A 26658-nucleotide genomic window follows, 5' to 3' on the forward strand; every position below is an offset into this window, starting at 1 on the left:
TAAAGAGAAGAGCTGAGCGTTGGAAAAAAATGTGTAGGAATCTGTGCAGAGGAATGTCCATACTCTCTAAAGGAGTACTAGGTAGTGCCTTAGCATAACCCAGTTATAGGCAAAATAAGCTAATTCCTGTGGGAGATTTTTCCACATCTCTGCTGTAAAGAAATGAGTTTAAATGAGCATTAGCTGCAGTGAGATTCTGTCAGATATCTGATGTGAACTCTATGACTTTTCTTAGTCAGGTCAGCCTTTGTTTAACACCAATGAAAGTTGTAAATGAGGTGCAGGAGAGAAATTATTTTTTCCTTAAATAGCTGTCATCATGCGTGTTGTTTCACCCTTGCAGTCAAACCAGAGCAATGTTTGGCCAGAAATATTTGTTTCTCATTCGGATTTAGGTCTCCAATACTGTCCAACACTGCAAACCCCAAGTTATAGATGAGACATAATGGGGTGTCCTCTGTGCTTTGTAAACAAGGAAATACAAATGCAACCACGTGTTGCATTGAAAAGAGAAGTGACCATTTGATGGAATGTATATCCTGTGTTAAATTTCTCAGATTAATTTTTGCCATGGTTTGTCACTAACAGAAGAACATGACTTGAAGTCAGAGATAGAACAAATGCCAGCTACTCCAAAGTTTAATAACTACTTTCCCCCGAAGACAAAGATAACAAACAGATTAAAATGGACTGCTGTGGAGGTAGCTGGATTGACACTATGGAACCCACTTTTGTGCTCTGTAATTCAGTTCTTTTGAGACTTAAATATTGTCATTATTGAGGTTCACGAGGGCATATAAAAATAAATCACATCTATGGGAGTGAAGTGATAATTTCCTTTGATGAATAGAAGGTAGCTACATGTGGGTGAGAAAAGTGCCATGTTTTCTTGTGATTTTTTACAATTTGAACAATTACATCAGCTGCTATTGCAGAAGTGCTGCAGGAAGGAAATGCTAGCTGTCTGCTGTGCAGCAGGGAGCTTCCTCCTCCTCCACAATTAAGAGAATAGGGGAAGACTAATCATGCAGCTCTCGTGAAGTTTCAGGGCAGTGTAACCTTTCCTTTTAAAAACCACTAATCATTTGCAAAATATGTGGTGCACAAAGTAATCCATTCAGTAATTGTGTTGGCTGAACTAAAATCTTGCAGTCAGACTGGTATGAAACCTACACTTTAAATGGGACTATTTGAACTGAACCTTCTATATAATTGACTTTTATGGACAGAATGGATCATTACAAACATCTAGCCTGAAAAATGACATGGCAGGTGAGATTGCCAACTGCTGTATTTCACATATGATCCAGAAGACATCTGTTTAGCCTTTCTCTAGTCATTCCCATAAAGCAAGGTGGAGCAGGAGCACTACAGGTTATATGTATACTTAATCAATGAAAAGAATACCTCCAGAGCCTGATACTTGTCCTTATTTCTCCCTGCCTCTGACTCTGCATGGTCTATCTGTGGATATCCAGAGGACTTATTTGAGGTTACTTTAAATGCAGGTGCACCCTCAAATGTACTGTGTAAATTCCATCCCCCTCTGTCCACTGGAAGAGGGATGCTTTAAACCTATATTCCTTCCCTTTTTCCTCTAGCCATGGTATGAGTTAGATGACAGGTGATGTGACCCTCCTAGGCTGTTCCTGCATCCCTTTGGGTGCTGTGCAATGGCAACTGCTCAGGCTTACTGAAGGAGATGTTAGAGCACAGCTCAGTTTCCTGGTGTGTGATTTGCCTTTCAGCCCCAGACGATATCAGAGGAGAGATACTGGGGAGCTGTTTCTCAGCAACACCCCAACCTTCCCACTTACACTCTGCTTTCCATGGATATATTTATGTGGTATTTCGCAGTAGATGTGAACGCACTCTGCCCACATACTGAGCCCACTTTGAGTGAGTCAGCTCTATCAAACAAGCTGAGTAGCTCTGGTTAACATGCTATAAAAGCCTGAGGGGTTAGGAGGGAAAGGTTAACAGCTCTGCTTCAGTGCCAAGAGAGGGCTTGTGATAACAGGGGGAACACGTGTCCTCCTGCACATGTGTAGACATCCCCAAGGGGAAAAAAAATTAAAACTGTAGAAATTTCCTTTCTAAAAACTTCCATGCTCGAGATTTCCCCCCTTTCAGTACTTATCTGCTCTGTCTCTTATACTTGTAGGAGCTTGTGTGTGCCAATAAAACTTGTGACCCAAGTCATTCGTGGCCCACCCTCATCTGAAACTGCTGCTGGAGAGCAGTTTTCTTCCTCTAAAGCCATTTGTGATAGAGCAGAGCTGCTTTCTGTGAGCAGGAGCTGCTCTAAAAAGGTAATTTTGTTAAGTGTCAGGGAAGGGTGAGAGCTGGGCTACCTTTCTGCTGCACCACAGAGCCTGCTAGTGGGATGTAGCTGTGCATGCTGATCAGACCTCTCTTCCCAGGATATTTCTAATGGCAACCTCTTGACCTGCCTTTGGCTAAAAGATTTCAAGTGCCTCCAAGCTGTTGCTCATTCAGCTCCAGAAAAATATGACTTCTAGGCTGTGTCATAATATTTTTGCAAACATAACCTTAAAAAGCAGTAATAGCTTTGCTGTGCCAATATTAAGGAACAAAATTAACCATACACTTTGTTTTTATAATGGGACTTTTCCATTTTTAGGCTGCTTTATTATTAGCTGATATATCATTGTATTACAATTTCTATATCAGCTGCACCTCAGTCAAATGTTCTGGTGTCTCTAAGTTTTTGTATATCAAAGGGAGAAAATAATTCCTTGGCCTCATGCTTTGTCTGTGTTGTGTCCCACCAGAGACAGTTCAGGGTAAAGAATCACTCTTATTTCGTGTATTAAACAAGTCTGAAAAAATAGCATTGTCTTACAAGAATTTCTGATGATTCTTTTTGAATGCCTTTTCTCCAAATGTTCCAAATCCTTGAAGCACATAGTTTTTAACTTCTAAAATAAGTTCTTGTTTCCTGTCAACATTTCAAAACAAGAGAAAAACTTGGTTTTTTCTTGTGCCATTTTTTGGTTTAAAAACCCTTAGATGACATTCAAGAGAAAACGAAAATGTTCTGTTTCAAAAACAGAGTAAAAATAAGAAGCTTTTATTTTGACATCTCCTGAGAGTGAAAATCAAATTTTCTCTTGTTAAGGCATTTTCCAACAAAATCACTTTTTCCACTTTTGACATAGTGCTGACTTTTTCCATTTTTTTTATAAGTGGATGTAGGTGCTGGCATTAGGGTGAGTATACTGAATCCACAGGGACTGAAAATGTCTATAATGTTGACTGAGGGAATGGGGTGTTGCTGATCAGAGCAGGGGTGTCCAGCTGTGTCCTGTGTTTACCATTTCATGTGACAGTAAATGATGCAATTGCTGTCTGCTGTTTCTTTGATACCCGAGAGTCATAGTTAGAGAAGAAGGATGTGCCAGGTGCTGCACAGACCAGGGCAGTGAGATAGTCCCTTAGTGACAGAGCTCATAACATGCGCACAGGACAAGGGACAACAGAGAGATGCAAACAGAGACTGCAATAGTTCACCCACTAAGGGGAAGTATGGAGGGACTTGTCTGAATGCCGAAAAGATGTACACTAGGGATTGGTATAATGAACGTTTTGGAGGGGTACATGAGTTCCTTAACAACAAAGAAGAAATGATTTGGGGTAGAGCAGTGAAGGGTCTTCACAAAAGATCAGTTGATCTGAGGTGAAGAGAACACAGAAGCATTGGCAGGGTATGAACAGAGAAGAACACTTGGAGTTAAGAAGGGCATTGAGCTAATGTGATGATGGTGGCAGCAGTATTCTGAGCTGTGCAGTTATTTATGATAGCTGGAGAAAACAGTTCTTGTAGTGATGGCATCACTGGAACTGGCAACATGGATCTAGCTCTAGTCTAATATGCCAATAGTTTTACAAATACTAGACTTTAGAGAGGCAAGAGACTGATATCCTCCAAATCTGTTGTGTGTCTTCAGAAAATTAGCTATAAATTACTTGTTCTAAAACCAGGCCCTTTGGAAGTCACCCACATTATTGTAATAAACCCTGTTCATTGCTGCACAAATTAGGAACAAGAGGAGAACTGAGGCCCTATTGCATTAGCTGTTGCACAGGTATAAAGTTGTAAGGAGATCTTTAATGACAACATCTATTCTCTGTTGCTAATTAGCTTTTCATGAGGAAATTGTTGGGTTGGGGTGTGGAAATCAAGAAGTGAAGAGGTACAAAATAAATGAGAAGAAAGCTGAAATATTCAAAGGACAGAAGCGCAGGGAGAACGGATGAAGATACTACATGGCTGTAGAGGCAAAAATCTGAAAGATTCAGCAGAGAGGAAAGAGTTCCCTTTCAGAGCACAGAAAACACCCCAGTGAGCTCAAGTGGGACTGTGGGCTCCTGCTTTCATGGCCTGTGCAGCTGCTGCTTCCAGCTTGAGTGGGTTGGCTCCTCCCTTGTTATTCCCTTGTGCTGACTGTAGAGCATATCTGAATAGTAAAGAGATTTGCAATTAAGAGAAATGCTTCAGTGAGCTAAAACAGCTCTTGTTTTTGCTGAATGTATACTTTGTTGCATATTTTTTCTTTTTATTTTTTAAGCCATTAAATTAACAATTAATAATTTTCAAGGTGGTCACCTGCTTTTACCAAGCACTGAGATTAGATCCCTACAGCTTCTGGCAAATAAGAAGGCAAGGAGGCTGATTAATCATTGCTAAGAGAGCTGTTGCCTGGGTACCTTCATACTTCTGCACTGCTGAGAGGGAATGACCTAAAAAAAAAGGAAAGTGCTTATAAACCAATGTTGTTTTTTTTTCACCCGAGCAATATCAACTGCACCTCTGCTTCATTTATTCTTCCCTCCTTTTGTGCATCAGGCCTGGGCAGGGAAGGCTGAGGGACAGCAGATGGTAGGCTAACTGTTGCTCAGTTTAGAAAGATGCTCCTAACATTTGGCTCACACCTGTCAGCAGACTCCGTATACACTTGTTTATCCTCCTCTGTACCATATGTTTCCATGCAAAATCAGTTCCAATGATCTATTGCCTTATTTCTATCACTCCTATTATGGTTGTAACTGAGCATTTCACAGTCATTAATGCTTTTACCCTGACAGCATCCCTGCTGCGTAGGCATCTAATATCACCCACTGTACAGATGGGTTAGCTCAAGCTCAGATCCACAGATCCTCAAAAACCTCATGGAAATTGATGGGAAGGAAACACACCTCCAGGGGATGAAAGTTTGGGAGACCAAGCTGCATGCTGGGTTTCACCCAAGGAATTTGCAGTGGAGTGAGGAAGTTCCTCTGTGGAATCCTACATGGATGCTCAAGTGCTGGACCACTCTTGATTTCCTGACACAGAGTTGCTCCCTGCCCTTGCAAACCCAGCAGAACTGTGGTTGTTGCCACCAGAAGATACAGTTTAAAAGTTAGTTAAAAGCCCACTGACCCAATGTAGTGAGAACAGTCAGCTCGAAAGTATTCTGCCCAAATGAGAAAAGTTGATAAGGACAAAAAAATGTGCTTCTGCTGCTCTGGAGACTGTCTCCCACTTCCTCTATTCTTTGTATTCTTGCTTGCCTTTCAGAAAAGAACTTCTTTGCAGCCCTTCAGGTTTAAAGCCTCAGTAGGAGAGAAACAGGGTTTTCTAAAATGTACTGTATGTACCTATCAGTCACCTACTTATTAATTATAACTAAAAGCATGATTAATCTGTCACGGATAGGGCTGCTAAGTAACCCGAATCATGCAAATGCATTTCTGTCACCTACACAAAAGGCAGCATTATTCTCAGATTTTACATCTGTGTGTACTAAGGCCCATATCCACAGCAGCTGCAGGGCACTGGTGATGCCTTTCTGCCACAGGGGAAGATGAGGCTGCATCATGCATATCTGTATTGCCCCTTCAGTGCCTGTGCAGTGATTTATTTCCTCAAAACTAGTACAATTTAATGAGGTTATATTTTGCAAATAATTTTGCCTTTTAGAATTGATAATGATTACAGTTATGAGAATTATTTCCAGGGGCTCATAATGACTATGACTGAAATTCCTCTGTGGGAACGGTCAGCATGAAGACCAAGGTGCTACTTAAGCTCTGTCAGGAGTAGGAGCAAATAGGTGCATAGCACCCCTGCAAGTGTCAATGTCTAAGGAAAATAATTCTTTCAATATAGCACACCATAATTTTTTCTCCTCTGTGCTCCTTTTCTTTGAATATTCAATTGATCTATTTTTTTTTCAATAGCCTAGTAAAGTTAATTTCCTGGCTCCAGCTTGAGATTAGTAGCCACACTTGAAACCCTCATCCATCCATCCTGTGAAGCAGTCAACGCATGGTTATGCTAAATCACAGCTAAGCTACACTGTGTAACTTTTAAAATGTTCTCAAGAAGAGCTTTTCACGCAAAAGAGTTTCAAAACTGACACCTCCAGAAGACTAATCATACCCTACAATATGAGGAGCAGAAGACAGGGGAGTCACCCATTAAACTAACCATTCCACTGTTGTCTGGGTGACCTGCTAAGACTTGATGCCCTATTTCTTTATGGATAAAGTAAGAGAAATACAATCATTAGGCTCATTAAATATATATCTATGTTATATTTATATATATATATATTTTATTACATATAAACTATATTTTTCTGCTCCTCTTATATTTTAAGTATATATGAGGAGAAAAAACCTGACTTCAATTTTGTCTTTTTACACCTACTGGCTTTTTGGTTAATTAAGTTAAAGTTTTATATAACAGGTTTGGTGTGAACTGCCTGAGACTGCAAAATGATGCTTGCAAGATGTAATCTGCCCCCCTCCTGTGCTGCATGCCTCAGTGGCCCAAAAGAAGAAACCATTTTGGTCTTCATCTCCATAGGCACCTTGCTGCATGCAGGCAGAGTCTCAGTCAGTAGGTTTCTGAGCATGCAGATTTATGGAAGTTTGTCCAAGGTAACAGTTTTTTTTCCTAAGCGATGCAGTGGTCAAGTAACATTCAGTGGAGAAAAAGCAGAAGGTGGATAAGAAAAATAAATTGCTCCAGAAGAAACAGTTCTTTGCTAAGCTTCTTTTTAGTTTTTTTTTTTTTTTAATTGCTCTTTAGTCATCATAGTTTGGTAAATGTAGTCCAGAGTAAATTGTTTGTAGCCATTCATATGTCCTATAGTGACACAGAAATTAAATCTTGGAATGCTTCCCTTAATGTAGCAATTTCACCAGTTTCTTGTGAAAGTGTGCTCCCCTACCCTTTCTTATTAATAAACATGATATCCTTCTGTTTGCTCTCCTTTCATTCTGCACAGCTGTACTCTTCTCTTTCATCAAGAGACAGTCACAATTTTGTTTGTCACACTTAAATACATATTTTTTCTTCTTTATTTATGAATAGCAGTCTTGGATTTTCCTTATGGAATAGAAATTTAAACAGCCCTGACATTTAGAATGTAGAGGAATTGCTCCAAATGCTTATAGTCGTGTTAGAATGAGTCACACACTTTTGATCCAAACTTCCTGACATACACATCCATATATACTAATCATTATGACATCACTGAAGAATTATTTTTACCTTGTTAATAAAAGCTGAGTGCATTTGTCAACTCATCAAATTATATTTAATCCAGTGAACATACAGACAGGTTAGGAAAGACACGTGCTTTTAAACAACAGCAGAGCTCATTCCTACATATCTGAAAATGTGCATGTAAAGACATGTAGAATATTTACACTATTAGAAACACAAGTAAAAGCCCACTGTAAAAAAAAATAACATACCAGATAATGAATTAGTTTTGCTAAGAGAATTAAACTTACCTGTCAACAAATGCATGGTGTAGTACAAAGATAGGATCATTTGCAGAGCCTTGAACCTGGGACATGGAGCCATTCATGTAGATGTGGAGTGCATTATGCATACTGCTTTGTGCTGGGTTTGATATTGCAGTCTGTGGATCAGCAAAGCCTGTAGACTCAAGAGAAAATCATATGCTGATATGACAATGTGTATAATTCTTTTCCAGTAAGAGTGAAGATCAAAGTACTAACTTTCCCTTCATTTACATTCAGCTTTTTAGACAAGAGCTTAGGAAAACTTGTAAAGGAGTGCTAATATATTTCAAAGGCATAGCAAAGATGAAATTAGAATAATCTAAATTTAAACTCCTGCCATGTAGCTAATGCAGCATGTCAGCAAATATACTGCTTAATTACTTTATATTTTTAAATTTCTTTGTCCATTTTGTCTGGCTGCTAAAGGCAACATAATCCTTATAGACATTTTTGTGTGGACATTTATTTATGTTGAGAAAACTTAATCAATTTATCTTCATTTTTAATCTCTATACTTACAGGCTCGTAAGATAAACCAGGCTATTTTATCTCATAATGTACTCAGTCATTTACTAACGTTTGTCTCCGTAGAACTCGTTCTTTTATTGATAGAAGCCAACACAATACCAGCTGTAATCTCTACAGAAGAATTTGGTGAGTAATCAATAATCTTTTACAGTCAGACTAGCAGGATGGAAGTCTGTGGACTGCTGTTATTTTGGAGGACACCTAAAAGATGGGTTTTGGCTTTCTTTGCTGATGGCCACAGCACATGGTCCCTTGGATCAGTCAATTTTGCAATACTAGGAAATTTCTGTGAACATTAACTGGATATCATATATCTGAGTATCATTCTGAAGCAATTCTTCCACTTGTATTCTACTACATTATAAGTATATTTAAGAGAATATAAATTTTTTCCAGGGTCTAAGTAGAAGGCTAGATGCTTGATATCAGACTTTGGATACTTGCATTTCTTAATGCATTGCAAACACTTGATCCATTAATTCATAAAAATACACAGAATACTCATTTTGGCTCTGGACAGCTTTTCATGGAACATCTGCGCATGAGTAATTTATCTTGATCATCAAAATCTCTGACTGGAACAGCTTTAGCAACCCCACCCTCCAGCTCCCAGATAATTGGGGTGCATACAGTCAGATGTCAAAGGTGATGTCATGTTTAATCCTGCACACAGGAAGTTCTAATATTTGATCTCTTGCTATGAAAACTCCATATAAAATTTTAAGTTAGCAGGAATATGGCCACAATGTGGTGTCACCATATCTTATTGGCTTGGGTCTTGTTCTCTTCTCTCAGACGTGTTTAAAGACTTCAGTATTATCAGCTATGCAGGATGACATACTATGAAACAGAATGGAGTTGCCTAAAAAGCAAGTGTGAAAACTTCACAGTTTTTTTCAGAGTACAGGAAACTTTATTGAGTTAGCTAACAGTAAAATCACCTCTAAAGCAGATGTGAGACTAGAGATGGAAGCACAGGGAGCTGAAATAAGAGTTCCCTGTGCCTATATAGGGGAGCTCTTCTTCCTCCAGCTGCCTTGCCCCATGCTGTGCCTTCCTCTCCTCTGCACTAACTGCACCTCATCAGTCCCTCTGTGAACTGATTTCACTCACTGTTCTGGCAGTAAACTACCCTGCAGTGTGAGAAGTCAGGAGTTTTTTTCCAGGCTACTAAAATGTAGAATCTCATGTAAGGATGTGATGAGAACCAGTGACAGTACCAAAAAAGGAGGGAGAGAGGCTGACATATGGATGGAGGAGACTTTAGTGAGCTATTAAATCATCTTGGCCAGTATAGGAAGCTGTAATATTCAGACATACTTTAAAACCCTTGGCTGATTATGGTGCATTAGAAATAGCTATCAAGACATACATCACTGAAGTGAAGTTTCTCCAGTGATTTCAATAAGAAAAAAAATAGAGTTTTAGGGCTTCATAAACCTTGTTCCGCTCCTGCTTATAACATTGTTAATCAGCAACAGTGATTCAGTGGATTTGAAGTAGCTTTACTGGGCCAGGCTAAATTAAATCAGGTGGGAATTTAGACCAAAGTTTATTATAAAAGAAACTAATGATGCCAATCAAAATTAAGGCTGCCTGACAGTTTTTAGGATGGTATATAGGCAGTTCTCATTGAGCATGCAATTAGGTCAGGTGTATGTCTTTTAATAGAGTACTTAATTATATTAACTGTGGATTTTGCAATCTACTAACAGAGACCACAGTAGTCCGTGCGCGATCAGCCAAGTGCAGAGCTTTATGTACTGAAATCAGGTAGTGTTTTCCTCTGTTGCTCATTTGCCTCTGGCTGAAGTGCTGTAACTACACTTAGCAGCAGGTATGCAGAGCTTGGAGAGCATTAGCACTGCAAAGTGCTTCAGAAATGGAATCCATTCCAACAATCCTACTTCCTTTGATTATTTTAGGGAACTTCTTAATGTCTCTGGCATCCCTAACATCATTTAGATATCCATACCAGTTTTGCAAGTGGCTTTCTGAATTGCAAAATGGTATTTCTTACAAAATAAATTTTAGTTTTGTGTGATTTTCTAGGTCAGCAGTAAGGATAGCTGGTACTTTAAAGGTCACATTCTACTTTATACCTTGCACGTTGAGGGGGTTGAATGCACCCCCCCCAGTCAGTTTGCAGACAACACTGACCTGGATGGTTCATCAGCTGGAGGGCAGGAATCAATTTGGTTGGAAAAGACCGTTGAGATTATCCAGTCCAGCCTATGACCAAACATCCAGTGTCAAATAGATTATGGCACTAAGTGCCATGTTCAGTCTTTCCTTAAACATCTCCCAGGATGGTGACTCCACCATCCCCCAGGGCAGCCCATTCTATTATCTAATCATCCTTTCTGTGAAAAAAATTCCTCCTAATGTCCAACCTAAACCTCTCCTGGCACAACGTGGAGCTGTGTCCTCTCATCCTGCTGCTAGCTGCTGGGGAGAAGTGACCAATCTCCACCTGGCTGCAACCACCTTTCAGAGAGTGATAAGGTCTCCCATGAGCCTCCTTTTCCTCAGGATAAACAACTCCAGCTCCTTCGGCTGTTCCTCATAAGACTCATGCTCCAGACACTTCACTATCTCTGTTGCTCTTCTCTGGACTGGAAAAAGGTTCTGCAGAGAGATCTGGACAGGCTGAATTGATGGGCTGTGAAGAAAACTTTATGAGGTTCAGCCAGGTGAAGTGGTGGTTCACAACATGAGTGATACAGGTTTGTGGACAAGTGACTGGAAAGCTGCCCAATGGAAAAAGACAGCAGCTGAACATGAGCCAGGGTGTGCCCAGGTGGCCAAAAAGACCAATGGCATCCTAGCCTGGATCAGCAGTAGTGTGGCCAGCAGGACCAGGGCAGTGACTGTCCCTCTGTAGTCAGCACCGGTGAGGCCACATCTCAAATCCTGTGTTCAGTTCTGGGCTCCTCAGTACAGGAAAGACATTGAGGGGCTGGAGTGTGTCCAGAGAAGGGCAATGGAGCTAGGGAAGGGTCTGGGGCACAAGTCCTGTGAGGGGTGGCTGAGGGAGCTGGGGGTGTTTGGCCTGGAGAAAAGGAGGCTCAGGGGGGACCTTCTCACTCTACAACCACCTGAAAGGAGGGTGCAGCAAGATGGGGCTCAGTCTCTTTTCACAGGGAACAAGCAACAGAGGAAGAAATTACCTCAAGTTGCCCTAGGGGAATTTAAGAGAAGATTTTAGGAAAAATTTCTTCATGGAAAGGGTGGTTGGGCTTTGGAAGAGACTGTCCAGATAAGTGGTAGAAACACGATCTCTGGGAGTGTTTAAAAAACGTGGATATGGCACTTGGAAATATGGTTTAATAGGGAAAATGGAAGGTTAATAGCTGGACTCAGTGATCTTAGAGGTCTTTTCCAACCTTAATGATTCCATGATTCTATGGTTTGGTGAGGGACTTTACAGTGTCAGGTTTATGGTTGGACTCAATTATCTTAAAGGTCTTTTCCAGTCTGAATGATTCTCTACCTGAGTCCAACTTATTCCCATTTTCCCTGGGTATGACTGTTTTCTTTATTAAAGTTTTCACATTTTAAAGAGGTTCAGGTGAGATAGATGCATCTACTTTAAAACAGGAGGAATATAAAAATTTTAAGGCCATATTCTTGAAGCTCTTTGACATTAGTGATGTTCTTCCAGCTTATATTTGCGGAGTATTTATGCCACTGGCAGATTCACAAGAAATTTTTCAGGGTTAAATCTTACATACTTTCGCAGGCACTGTTATTACTGTAATCCCTCTAGAGTGAGGTAGGTACAAGATCTGTGGAATTTGACCTATGTGACTGGAGTAAATGAAAATTTGTGATTATCTAATTTAGACCATATCACCATCTACTTTTTTTCCTTAAAAATTTCTCTTGTACAGTTTCAGTGTGATCTGTGCTGAATAGCCTTTTTGGTCTCTAGCAACCTGACAACATTTTCTCAGTGTGCAGCATAAATTTACGTAGAGGTTGATTTTCAAGCTGGGTGAGGAATGTTGGCTGTAGGCTGAAACTTTTTCAATTATAAGTTTTCTGTTGGCTAACTTCATTTTTAGAAACCATTTTTTCTATAACTTTATGGATCACTGTGAAAATACTGAGAAAAGTTCTCCAGATGAAAATTTCTCATTTCAGAAAAAAAAGGAAAATGTCCTATTGAAATGAAATTACATTTTGAAATGTTTGATGTTTTATCCCATTATTTCATTACAGAATAGCTCTAACAATACATAATTGTGACAGACAACGGAATGCTATTACATGGCTTGGCTTGATACCATTTGTCATGAGTTAATTCATGAATAATGAAAGTGATACAGGGTTTTAGAATTTTTTAAATGTTCTTCTGTCACTTTGAGCAAAACTTAGAAGGCACTGATTTTCATTTGAAGTTGCTGTGAATAAACTAATTTCATCTGTGGAATCTGCATGTAAAGAAAAAGAAAGCCTAAATTTTTCAGCTATCTCTTTATTCTTAGGAAGTAGCATTCAAGTTGTCACACCAAAACTGAACTGAACAAAGAAGCCAAACTACTTAATTTGTAGTCAGCTAATCCATTTCTGATCTTTTCTGATGCTTTTAAACTAGGCCAATTTTCTGTTCTCTTGTATCCATGAAGTTTCCAATGAAGTCAGCAGTGTTCCCCAGTTAGGACCACGAATCAACAAATATTATTTAAAATCATTGCTTCCAGGGTCAAAGTGTAAACTGCTTTTAACCTGTTGTTTTTCATTCATAGCAGAATCTGGTCTGTCACTGAGTGAGAGGGCAATTTGTGCTCAGCCTCATGGGGGTGTTTTACTGAACAATATTGACCTTTGCTGTTTATGGCTGTTGTGATATAAATTCTTCAGTGACATAATTTCTGTCTCTGCAGCAGCACTTTATATTAGCCAAACAGAGATTTCAGCCTGACTTTTGTCATCTGCTCATAATAATGCTGATACTTGTCCCTTTGTAGATAAATTTTAGCCTTTGTTCCAGTGCACTGAGGAATTAAAGAGCATAAAGTTTTGCCCAGAAAGGGATCTTCTATGTGATCACAGGTATTTTCCATCACAGAAGTGAAACTGAGGCGTAAATCTCATGTTGGTGTAGATCAGGAACTGCTCAATTATGGTCACTGGCTTAGTTCTGATCACCTTTCATAAACCTAGAGTAACTGCAATAAAGTCAATTCACTTTCTTTGGATTTCCTTGGGATCTAAAAGGGATTAGAATGTGACCTTAGGTTTATTGGCACGAAATTGTGCAAATAAGAAAAGCAGGATTGAAAAATGTTTTGCTTAGAAAAAGAACAAAATTTTAGGAACTACGAAGTGTTAACGGGTTTGTAAGAATGCAGTCAAAAAGCAGTAGGCACAGACACAATGAATGCAAGTCATAAATTTAAGCTCTGCATTTGTACACAAAAAAAACCTAAGCAGGCCATTTTTAAGAACAGTGATAATGCAACATAAGGGGTTTTTTTCCAGTAAAATTTCTTAAAAAACTTTTCACCATCTTTTTCAATATAAGCCACGAATTCTTGACTTCACATTGCAGCTATCTTGTTAACTAAGTAAGTTGGTTGGCAGAAATGTTTGTGGTCCTGTGGTGTAAAGTTGTGTTGAAATAATTCAGGTTAAAAAACAAAATAAAAAGCCTCCCACAGACTACACTTTTGTTTTTGTTTACAATACCAGTAGCATGATGGCAGACCCTCAGTATTCCATGACTTGTTTACTTCATTTCCTTTTTCTCTACTCCTTCTACTCCACCCTTTATTATTTATCTATTCCCATGCTTTATGGAGTAAAATGTAGGCAAACCTCTATGCAGTTATGTCACCTTTTTATTTCCACTACTTCATGTATTTTCTGTTTTCAAGGACAGAAATCACAGCTACGTTCGGAGATGCAGATAATTATTGTCTGCATTCCTTCTAGACTGCAACAGACAAATTCTGATTTTCTGACTATTTTTAGAAAGAAACTGGTCCACTTTTCCCAATAAAGCATTATGGCATTCCACACTGCATTAAGACTAAGACTGAACATATTAAAACTTTTGCTTTCTTAGAATCACAGAATTGTAAATGTTATAAGGGACCTTAAAGATCATCTAGTTCTAACTCCTCTGCCATGGTCAGGGATGCCACTCACTAGATCAAGCTGCTCAGGGCTTCATCCAGCCTGGTCTTGAACACTTTCAGGGATGGGGCAGCCACAGCTTATCCAGGCAACCTGTGCCAGTGCCTCACCATCCTCTGAGTAAAGAATTTCTTCCTAATATCGAACCTAAACCTTCACTCTTTCAGCTTAAAACCTTTGCCCCTTGTCCTCTCACCATTCACCCATATTAAAAATCCCTCTCCCTTCTTTTTATAAGCCCCCTTAATGTACTGGGAGGCCCCAGTAAGTTCCCCCCGAAGCCTTCTGTTGTCCAGGCTGAACAATCCCAGCTCTCTCAGCCTCTGTTCATGAAAGAGTTGCTCCATCCCTCTGATCCTCTTGATCATCTTTATGACTCCTTTCTTATCCTCACTCCTACTCCTGTATTGCATTGTTATGCCCTTACGCAGTTCCCTGCAAACCAGAAGCTCTGAGAGATCAAAAGTAGATCACATTTGATTCAGCTGATATATGATATTGTAGAAATATATTTATTGATAAATGAACAATATGTTATCCTTGTTTATTAGCATTTTTGCAAGATTCAAAAGAGTTTCGTAGACAGATAATTAAGAATTTCTTTTAGTAAAGAACTTTTGTTTACTAGCCGATTAGGAAAATCCAGAACAGGTTAAATAGCTACATAATTCAGTTAAACAACTAAATTGTTTTCGAAATTATACCAAGTGTTATTTTTGAGGGATAACTTAATCCGTGTTCCTTAGAGTTTGGGAAAAAGTCTGCTGTGGAGTTCACAGAGGAATAATATAGACATAACATGCCAATTGGCAATATTGTCTTTCCCCCTCGTTATCCATCCTGGCCCTGGAAGACAGTGAATTCCAGGGCCAACAAGTACCACCCATGGCTACATGGTTACATATGGTTGTGCACTGGCAGATTATTATCTGCTCTTTTCTGCTGGGCTGCATTTTTTTCAGTGCCTGGTTCTGGCTGTAGCAGAGGACAGGATCTCCTAAGAGACACCTAGGGTCTCATCTAGTCTACAGTTTCTAGTTTGTTATCAAATGCCTTTAGTATGGTTCTTCCTGTCTGCTGCTATTCCAGGTGAAAGCATAGCTACTTCTTTCTTTTAGAGTTATTCTTCATGAAATCAGTTCAAACCGCTCAGGATTTGAAGACTCTAACCCCAGAGAGAATCAATTTACAGATGGAAATGTCATAACAGAATAAAGCATGTTACCTTCCAAAGTGTTTCGGAAACTGTAATTGGCCATTTTATCCATGGGTCCAGATTCATACTGAGTCAGTGAAAGGCAAAATTCAACGTCAGCTGAGGATGGGAGCCTTGGAGTCCTTGATTTATCGTTGTTCCCAGGATTTCTCCTTATAGGCCCCTCACTCGTGGCACTGCATAAAGCCTGTTGGCTGTTGTATTCCTCAGACCGAGTACAAATCACCTGTATAAAACACTTTCTATTAGAGGAGTTGCAAATGCAAAAAAAAAAACCCCACCAAAAAATGAAAGAGGTACATTGATTAATTTTTTAAGAGCAAAAAAAAAGTGAAATGTAATAAGTTTGTTTCAAGAAAATATATATATATTTGCATTTGTTGTACGATTTTAATGTAAGATGGTTATTTCATAGAAAACAGCCCTCTAATACAGTGCACAGTTTGAAGTACAGTGGCTCAAAATTCCCAAAGTTGTTTTGCATCCCTAGCAGGTAAGGCTGAGACTCTGAATCAAGCTCATTGTCTATTGTTTTGCTTTCCTTCCGAGGAAAACACTAAAACAAGTAAAACTCCAAACCACCAGAGACCCCTCTGAAACACAGGACTCTGCAGTTAGCAAGTAATCAATGTGGTTAATGAAGAATTTGGATGGGGAAAGATTGGGTCTCGTTAGTGAGTAAGACATCATAGGGGAAAAAACACCTAATGCTGAAACCTCAACTTCTTCTATCTTGAAGGTAGGTTTGTTTTTCATGGACCGAAAAACAAACAAGAACGTGAGTGAAAGCAATCATCTCTGCTTTAAATGAGATGCAAAAACAAGAGATTCTCTCTTGACGAAGGAAGTGGGTGGGAGATTCATTTCACCTATACTAGCCACGTATAAATGGTGAGATTGAAGCAACAGTTTAGGATGACCTCTGCAGTCAGGGGAGGGAGAGAGGCATCTCCTGAGTGTGATTCAGCTCTCCCAAACCAGATGTCTGGTAGGTGAGATGTACTTACCTCTAGGGGTGCCTAACTCTCTCCATTGACTAAGTCAATGAAATAAAATGAGTAAAAAAAATCAATGCAGAAACTGTCTCTGGACTGCAGTTAGCAAGGGAAGCAAAATTAAGAGTGTTCAACTTAATGCTCTGCTTCTGCATTAGGGTGGGATGAATCACACCCTGGAGGCTCAGATGTGCTTCTGAGCTAACTAAAGACAAAGCCAAAGGCGAGTTGATTTGCTGCTGAGCTAACTTTTGAATGAGTGGAAGGAGATCAGATGAATCCTTTTGTAAGTGATTTGACGACAAATTCACAGATAATGTTTGATGAAGCTTCTGATATAACACTGAGTCCTTAAGAATCTGGAGTTCTTAAATGATAAATTTTCTATGGATATGAATATCATGAACAAATTATTCTCATTTTTTATGGGGGCGTATATAAGAAAGCTTATCACAGCAATTTATCCTTAGACATTACTCTGTTAGCTGGAATCTGCCCTAGTCTGCTAAAACTGCTGAGTGCCCTTGGAGGCTGTAGGCAGTTCTCCAACAGAGAGTTGCATGTGCACATGACCCCCTGAAGCTCAGCAAGTGGGTCAGGATTGTACCTCTGAGATCAGGACTGTGCCTCTAAGGAGTCTCTTCTAAGAATCCCCACCAAGAAAGGAGAGGTAGGGACAGGGAGAGGCTCACACTTATAAACACAAACCATAGCTACAGTGCTGTTTTTATGATTGACTTGTGTTACTGAGAGAGTTGATTCCTATTAGAAGGGAAATAGGTGGATAATTCAGGAAAGATCAAGTAGTTTCTTTGTTTATAAAAATGCACCATGCTCTGTCCCTAAAAGTGCATGAGTGAGGAAGGCAAATCTGTCTTGGCTGGTGAATCTAAACCTGTTTCACAGTCGTAACTCGGCCCAGAAACAACCTATGTGTGGATTTTACCCCTCTCTCTCTCTCTCTCTCTCTCTCTCTCTCTCTCTCTCTCCCTCCCTCTCCTATGGGCTTTATCTGGGTTTGTATCTCCTGGGCTTTCCATCCTGCCATCTCCTATCTTTCTTCCTTTCCCCACTGCCCTGGGGATATATCCCCAATGTGTCTTAAAGAGGAATCACACGCTGTGTTCAAGATCCAGTTTTCAGATATTCAAACAAGGAATCTTCAAGCATGAGATCAGATATATCTCTAAACAAAGAAACTTTCCCCCTCTTTTCTGTTTACCCATTTCAGTGGGATTTAATGTAATTGTTAATGTCATGAGACCTGTAAATTATTAGAGCTCTAATTCTTTCTTCCATTTGTGTCTCAGTGTAGCCCTCATTAACCGAACCAAATTCATCCTAAACAGAACCCAGATGCTACAAGGCATTTGGTAACTCATGGTCAAGAAACGCCAATGTAAGTGCCAGGAGTGAAAATGCTTGTCTGTAACCTTTTGCCTTTTTTTATTTTCTGAACTAAAAATTAAGACCTGGTCATTAAATTAAGCAGTATGCTTTTCGAGAAAGATTTAACTTAGATGATATTAATTATGGGTCTACCCTGAAACTATAATTTGCTGTTTTAACTGTCATGTGATGTGTAAGTGGTAACAGAGCATAGGTCAGACAAATGGCTCTTTCTGGATGTAATCTGCATAAAGCATACATAAAATGGGTCACATCATTTCCTTCTTTTCCTTCAGCAGGAATTCTTTCTATTGTAAAGATGTTGGTTTAAAACACGACTTTTTTGTTCCCTTTTAGAACAGTCATGAGCAAATTTCTCAGCTCACCCTGGACAAATCTTCAAATTCCAGCTGCACCTGCCTGTGTGAATTCACCAGCTCCAGGGAAATTGTTAGGAAGATGCTCTGAGGAAAAGCTTATGTAAGTAGTGAGCAGAGAAAATGCCAGTAGATGGCACTCCAGAATATGCAGCATTGCTTCTGGACCTTGTAGCACCCAGCAAAAAACATCCCTCTGTGCACTGCAGCTGAGATCTTGAGCACAGCTCTTGGGGGTGTTTCTTAGAAAACAGACTTTAAAGGCTACTGTCTCACACCTTTGGCAAATGGGAAAGCCTTTTGTCTTTTACTTTGCAGCTGCTTGCACAGACCAGTCGGTGTGAAAAAAATGGAACTGCATTACAGAAGGCTTCAGCGATGTTCATTCTTGTTTGCTGTCTTTAAATTCAAAGCTTTGAGGAATTTTGGGACAAATTTCTTGGGGTTGCTTTTTCTTATTAGATCTGTGCACACAGGGGCATCCAATGCTGGTAATATATACCTGAACACTTGGGAAAAGAGGATTCTCAACGGTATTGAAATAGGTGCTCATTTACAAAGTGATGTGAAGTTCCCCAGTTTGTTGGGGCAATTCAGCCACTCAGCAGGCTAATCCACACTTCTGAATCCTTTAAAGCTGGTTCCTTGCTCTGCTTCACTTCTAAGCCACTGAGCAGATTCTCTGCCCTCCTCCAGGAGCTGTACCAGCATATATTCATGGTGTTGTGTTGCAGATTAGACAGCCTGAAAGAGCCACTTCAGACTACAGTCAGAGCAACTGCTTGACTTGCTGATGTGTGCCAGGCACAGAGATGTGATGTAGGCACTTCACCTTGACACCTCCCCTTATCTCTGTTTGTCCTGGATGAAGTCTGGACTCCTGAGTTGGAGCCTTGGGTCCTGTTATGGAGCCGAAAGACATTAAGTGCTGATTCATTTTCTTTCTCTCTTATTCTTCACTCATTCTCACAACCTTGCTTGGGAATGTCATTAAAGCACAGCTCTCACACTGGATTTAAAACATTTGGCAGCTGTAAAGAGGTTTAATTTCCACTTTTTTTTTGGCTGCATTAGGGCCTGGCATAATTTAACCCCAATTAAGTGTCATCCAGAAGCCATTTACTCACCAAACTGGGAAAAATGCAAGGAAATTCCCAGACATAAAATGGATGTTGGGACCTGGTTTTTATAGGTGGAACTTTGAAAGGTGCTGGGTCTATAGCAGACCAAAAGGGCTTTAAAAGATTGTGTATATTTATATCTGGTTCTTTATGTACTGTTGAATATTGGCAGGAATGGAAAGTTGAAACAGGCAGAGAACTAAAAGAAAAGAAGAAAATTTGGAAAGCAAAGCTTTGAAGAAATTGTGAGAAACATCTTCTAAAAGGGTAAGGTCCTTAATTGTCTTTCTTTCCCTTATGGCACATACATAAACTGGAGGACCTATGAAACTCACGCTAAAAGGAGATGAGACAAACCTGAACTGACAGCGTTGAAACAAACCTGGGGCCTTCAGGATATTTTCTCAGCCTCCAGTAAAATCTGTTTGAGTTTCACCATTTTGCTCGGAGGGAGCCCAGGACTGGGGGGTAACCTGTACCCCATTAAGCACCTCAAAATGGTTCTGGGCTGGAGTAGAAGACTGTTAAAAATCACTGGTTTAGTATTCACTAACACCTTCTGGTCTGACCAACTGATTCCCTGCTCTCCAGCTGTCTCCAAGCTGTTCTATCACTGCTGCCCTCTCCATGTCTACCTTGAAATCACTCAGACACATCTGTCTAGAGATAAATGGTAGGCTTCTTCTTCTGGTGAGTTATTAACAAACTCCAGTTTTTAATGAAATTAATCTAGCTATTGATTTATACACCTGTGAAGGTACATATTCTTTATCTTTTACTTTGCATGACTCCTGAGCAAGCATGGCTATACACTACTGGACAGCCTAGCCTGAAGGGATGTAGCTCCACTGTCACCCACACATGATCCCATGGACAGGGAATCACAGGGACATACAGGCTGAGGATACCTGAGTGGCTGCTTCTGTGCACAGATCCTGATATCCTCCAGCTGCAGTACTGAGGTGGCATGTGAAGGAAATGTTCCTAACAGGAAATGTTTCAAATTTATAATCCATGAAAGCATATCATTAGAGAACAGTCTTCAAAAACTCTTTCTTTGTAGTTACTTGCTCTATTTGGGCTCTTGCTTTTTAATGCACCAGCCTGTAGCTGGCACCACAACCTATTATGCTGCAATAAAAAATAAAGTCATTGAGTTTGTGAATTCCTTGGGTGTCCACAAGCAAATGGATGTAAGACTTTGGTGGATTTAAGAATCAAGAAGTGCTGGCTTCTGGTGTTTGTATTTCTGAAATTTTCATGCAGTTTTTAAAGGTAGATGTAAAATAATGTTTCAAATGATGCTGTCAGACTATTCAGCTAGCAATACAGCTCCCTGATAAAATGTACTTAGAATTAAATAACTCTGTCTGAATAGCTGAATTCATATTTCTTATGAAGTCATGTTTTCAGGTAATGGATCTCAAGTACTGTCATTATTAGTTCAGAAGCATTTTATCCATTTTTTATTTGTGTAACTTTTTTCTCTTTTGTAGTAGCTTTGCTTTTGTGTAAGTGGTTCTTCAGGTTGATATGGAATGAAGTGCTAAGGGAAATTTTCCATGCTTGCAGCAAAGAATTACAGCAGGCTTACCCAGCACATCCAAGAGCAGCCAGCTCTCCACGTTATGCAATTGCTTCTTCCAAGGTTTAGGAGAGACAGAATAGAGGGAGCTGAAGTTGGTGCTTACCACAATAGCAAACTAAAATAGCACCTACATTCTCCAGCTTTATTTTCTTCATCCTGTGTCTAGCAGCGTGTGGGGATTCCCAAACTCCAATGTTAACTACCAGCAGAAAGATTCTGCCTTAATTTGCAGAAGACTTTTATTCATTTGCAGCTCCACTAGCTCCTGTTGTTTCTCAAAATTATTTGTGGTGCAGAAGAGAGAAGAATTTCACCTCCTACTATTTCGAATCATAGAACAGTTTTGGATAGGAGGGACTGTTAAAGGTCAGCTAGTCCAACCCCTCTGCCATGGGCAGGGATATTTTCAACTAATTTTTTTTTTTTTTAAAATCAAATCCATTATCTTGACTAATTGTAGAAAAGAGGACTAAAACAAAAGAAAAACCTTCTCAAAATGTCATGGAATATTTCCAATTCCCATATAGTTTTCCGATAAGTTGACATGGACTTGCAAAAATTGGTAAATCGTAAGTATGTCTCATGCAGTACTAATGCTGAGTGTAACACTTGAATCATCACAAACAAGTAACTGAATACATGAGAAAACCCTTCCCACCCACCCTAAAACATGAGCTAAGCAAACAAACAAAACCACTAAAGATTTCTGATAGTCTTGCTGGTAAAAACGAGGCAGGAATCAGAAGTGTCACTTAAATGACAAACATGAGAAAAATGTGGATGGATAATTCATTCAGCCAAGTGGTAACAGCAGCATGTTGAAGAAAAAGTAAGGTGAAAGCAAGAATTTCAGCATGTATCCATGGGTATTCATGTTGCCATGGCAACTCCTCAATGGAATAAAGTATTTTCTCCTTTCTTTGGGATTAAAAAAAAAAAAAAAAGAAGAGGGATGCTGTTCTGCAAATAGGCAATTTACCTTTTTTAAAATAAATCTAAACCATTTCCTAACATAGCAGGCATTGTTTTGTTATGCTTTGGAAAAACACTTAAAATTCTAAAAAGGACATCATATTATTGATGTGCTATTCAAAGATTTCTCTTGCCCTCTTTTTATTTTGAATGCTTGCTAAAAGCCTAAATTCCTTCACATTTCTGAATCCTCCTTTTCTTTTTTTTTTTTTTTACTCATGCTGTTTAACTACAGAGCTTAGATAATCAGAGTATTCTGTAGTGGATCTGCGGCTGTTTTCCAGTTCAAGCTAAGGCTATTTTTGTTCCCTTTTGATTTTCTGGAGTGATATTCTTACTTTGTGCTACTTGAAGAAACTGTATTGACTGTTATTCCCTATTAAGCAACTTTTTAAATTTGGATTCAAGGCTAATAAAGAAGTATCTTTACCCTAAACTCACTGACAAAGTGCAGATCTGTTCAATCTCTTTCATTCCTTCTCTAGGTAAGAGAGGAGAGCCATACATAGACAGACAATATTAGAGGGGAATAATTCCCTCTGAAAGTAAAGTTATCGCTTATTTTAGAAATTTTGATAAAACTGTACATTTCCAAAAATGGCCGAAAAATATGTCACAAACATTTTCAGAAATTATGTGCAAACATCAACAAAGGACTTAAGTACTCTTATCTATGTACACTGACACTGAATGTGTTTTAAACATAGCATATTTTTTATATCTGCACCTATTAAATTGATTAAAAAAAAATCTCTTGCAGCAACTTCTTCCATTAAAAAAAAATCTTTATTTTAAGAATATATTAGTGGGAACTAACTTTAAATGAGAAATTATAAACCTGACTGTTTCTTAAATGTATTAATTGCTACTAATAAATTCTCTGGGTATTTATTACCAGGATGGAATTATCTTAAGAATCAGGATACTATTAATAAAACCTTTAAAAATAATGAGCTAAACACAACTATCTGAAAACTACATGTATTTTAGAAAATTCTGCTAGCAACTTGGTGATTCCTGTGTATTACCTGCTTCTTCCTACCTCAGTTATCTCACCCAATACACTGTATTGATAGTTCCACTTGATACATGTAGCCAGTGCCATTCTGGTTTAATTTAATCCACTTTACCACATGTACAGTCTTCAGACAACCATTTATTCAGCTCAGTGCAGAACAGCATAAGATCCACTTCTTTCTCATAATGCAATCTAATTAAGCTAGTAGAGTTAATCCAGATTCAAACTGTTAGAAATGAGAAGAATCTCAGAAAATGGGATGAAATTGCATGTTTGTATCTTTATCTCTTTAATGGCTATGCCTACACTAGGTTAAATGTGTCCAGGAAATTTCACAGGCACAGAGGCCAAGTGACATCAAATAATCCATGTCTATGTCAGTAAATCCATTTTAGTCTCATAAACAGGGCATCTCTATGCAAACATTCTCCTGGGAATGATCCCTGAAAGGTATCTCTTTGAATGAGAAAAAGGCATGCCAGAGAATAGCCTAAATAATTCTGTTACAGTATTTCTAACACCTTTAATTTGGAGGTATATATCACCTCTATTATTGAGAGGGCACAAATCAAGACTAAATACAGCACAACCAGCCCAGTAAGCCCAGTTGGTTGCTGATTTGTAATATCCAGCATATCCCAGAACTGCTTGAATTTGTCTCTCTTAAACCATTAAACTGCCCAACCTTCATTTGGGCTGTTGCTACAGAAATAAATAGGAGATAGATTTAGAGGAACATAATCATAGACTTCAGTGCCAGAAGCAACTGTTGCAATTGTCATGATGGAGTGTGTCTATTGAAGCTAATAGACCTTTGTCACTGTATTTTATGCAATGTGGCAGTGATGAGCAAGAGACAAAAAAAAGCTCCCAGTGTTAGTACACCACACTATAGTTCAGCTAGATGAGACCATATCATTTACATACATGTGTAATTTCACTGTGATTTATGGGCTAATTTGAAGTGCTTTTAATTGGCAGGAATCACTATTGCATTTACCTCTTAGTTTCTTTGAGCAGCAGAGACTATTTCTTCTATTTCTTTGAACTACTGATGTGAATTACATAGCTGATTTTTCTCTGTTGTAAAGGTTTGATTTACTTTTTTGTCTGTTTGTTTAACATTGAAAGCAGGTTAGGTCAATTTGATATTTTTTAACTCATGGATGGGAGGAATACAATGGGAGAGGGGTGGAGCGCCTGCAGACCTTTTGCTTCTATTTCCATCATTCAAAACCCACTGTTTTGCAATGGTTGTGTGCTAGAAATTTATGTGCATAAATCCTGCTGCTTCTGACCTGATTGCCACACCAGAACCAGCATGTTTAACCTGCTAAAGGCCATGTTTTGACTCAAAGGCATAACTTTCCTCATTCCACTTTACCTTTATGTTCTTAATTAAACAACCTTATTTCTGCAGTCAGAAAGAAATGAGACAAAGTTACAAATTAATTTTTCTAAATGAAGATTAGGTCCACATAATATCTGATTTGCTCTCTGGTGTTGTTTTCTTTCTCTCCAGGAACATCTAAGGGAAGGCAGTGTGGCTAAGCTCCCATCTTGTGCACCTTACCTAAGTGCCTAAAATCAGGTGGGATAATTCCCTTCCCTTTTCCTTTTCTGGTTCTTACCTGCCAAGAGGAGAAAATTGATGCTGGGCTGAGTAAATTAGGGTTGGTGGGATGTCTGCCACCCATGTATTCATCATTGCAGACCTCACAGTCCTCTGCATCTCGCCAGTCCCAGTAGGGGATGGTGAAGTTCTCATCACCTGTTATCCTCTGGATCTGACGTTCCCACATCAGCAGGAAGACCCGATGCCAAGGCAGAAAACCAGGGGCTTCGTGGGCAAAATCAATGTCCCGCCACACATTGGAGCCACCTAAGAGTGTGTCTCGAGAGGCATAATAATGCATCCACACAAAGAGATCGTACACATTGATGTCTCTGAACATGGGGCTGGAGCCATTGTTCATCTGAGCATACGTGCCAGTGGCGATAACGTACTCCTGGCTAGGGATGTTCTTTGCCAAGTTAAGGTAAGCAAGAAACTTGTTCTTCTCACTGGTGGTGAGCTGGAAGATGTTTCTTCTTGTTTTCACTTGTCTTTCAGTGCAGTTGATCCCTGAAAAACCGAATTTGCACTCCCCGCAGTTGAATCCCATGAAGTTGCCTTCACATCTACACGTCCGGTTGTAAAACACAGAGGGCCAGTCCTCCCTGTCATCCACTCCTGAAAAAGGGAACTGCGGTCCCAGTGGAGCCTGAGAGAGAAGGATGTTCTGGCAGGACCCTCTGCCGGAAAGCTCCCCGCAAGGGGACCCATCTCCACCCCAGGGGGGACAGCACTCCTTGCTCAGCAAACTCTGCACGTTGGCACAGACTCTGGGGAACTGCCCGCTGGATGGCTGAAGGATGACGAGTAGAAAACCCAGGGCAAATAGCAGCATACTGACAGAGCAGCAGGAGAGCATCAGCGTTATGCTTCAATGCGTGGAGTGTTCTCTCTGACCCCTCCAAAGTCCTGCATATGAAAGGAATTCCCCCCCTCCACCAGGAATGCTTCACTGCTGACTTCTGCTACGGCGCACCCTTCAGTGTCCTTCCCCATTCCTACCCGAGATGCATTTACACACAAAATACACTTCAGGGTTAATCTCATTATCACATGCTCTAGGGGAAAGCCAGGTGACTTTCCCCCCACTCCCTACAAGTTTCAAAATACAGGCATTTATTATAAACGTTTGTCTTCTGCCTAGCACATGACTGCTTTCCTCTAGCAATTGGAGAGGAAGTAAAATCAAAGTTTGGACACAGACTCAATTGTAAGTTCTTAGCATTCCTAGTTTGATTATATACTTTAGAGTAAATGGTTGGTTAAAAAAAGACCAGGAAGAATTTGGTTAGTTAAATAACAGTGAATCTAAAAATGAGAAAATAAAGAATTTGGGATAAAAATATTTTTTTAACAGGAAGCAAAAATAAAATGTGGTCAGAGTAAGTGTGAACATAGGGCAGAACCAGAACAAATTATTTGGCTTGTGATTTTTACATTTCTGAGTAAACTGCATTTCTGAGATTAGCATATGGCAAAGGGAAATGAGGGAAATAATAAACTTTTCATAAGAAAATAATGTTTGTTCTCCTAGAATTGATAGCGCTTTCACAGTTGATGACGCACAGAAATCTGCACAACAGTCTTCTCGGCAGTTTTGTGGGGAACACAGACAATCTGCCAATAGATTTTCAGAAAGCACTTTTAGCAGCTGGATCAGGAAAAAACCATTGACTCCTGTTTTTCTCCCATCAAGCAGTTTGCAAACACCATAACTGTGTTCTTTACTCAATATGTTACTGGGCAGCCTCCAGACCACCCACCTCTTTCTTCTTGTACATTAGCCTGAGCAGAGCTGACAGAGCTGCATGAGCAGATTTAGAAGTTAGACATTCTTTGAAGTTGCTCCTTGCAAGAGGACAACTCTT

General features: G+C 39.5%; 1 protein-coding gene across 1 annotated transcript in view; it reads right to left on the reverse strand.

Moving 5' to 3' along the window:
* The window catches only part of TYR (tyrosinase), a 37537-nt gene extending 11760 nt beyond the window's left edge, over positions 1-25777 (reverse strand). Inside the window, exons 1-3 of the mRNA XM_085065320.1 lie at positions 24807-25777; positions 15725-15941; positions 7813-7960 (exon numbers count right to left, since the gene is read on the reverse strand). Of these exons, the coding sequence (XP_084921446.1) occupies positions 7813-7960; positions 15725-15941; positions 24807-25649 (1208 nt within the window). The 5' untranslated portion in view covers positions 25650-25777. The remainder of the gene's footprint in view (positions 1-7812; positions 7961-15724; positions 15942-24806) is intronic.
* Positions 25778-26658: the final 881 nt, after the last annotated feature.

Source organism: Lichenostomus cassidix, chromosome 1, assembly GCF_008360975.1.
Source record: "Lichenostomus cassidix isolate B80296 chromosome 1, HeHo_3.0, whole genome shotgun sequence".
Lineage (NCBI taxonomy): Eukaryota > Metazoa > Chordata > Aves > Passeriformes > Meliphagidae > Lichenostomus > Lichenostomus cassidix.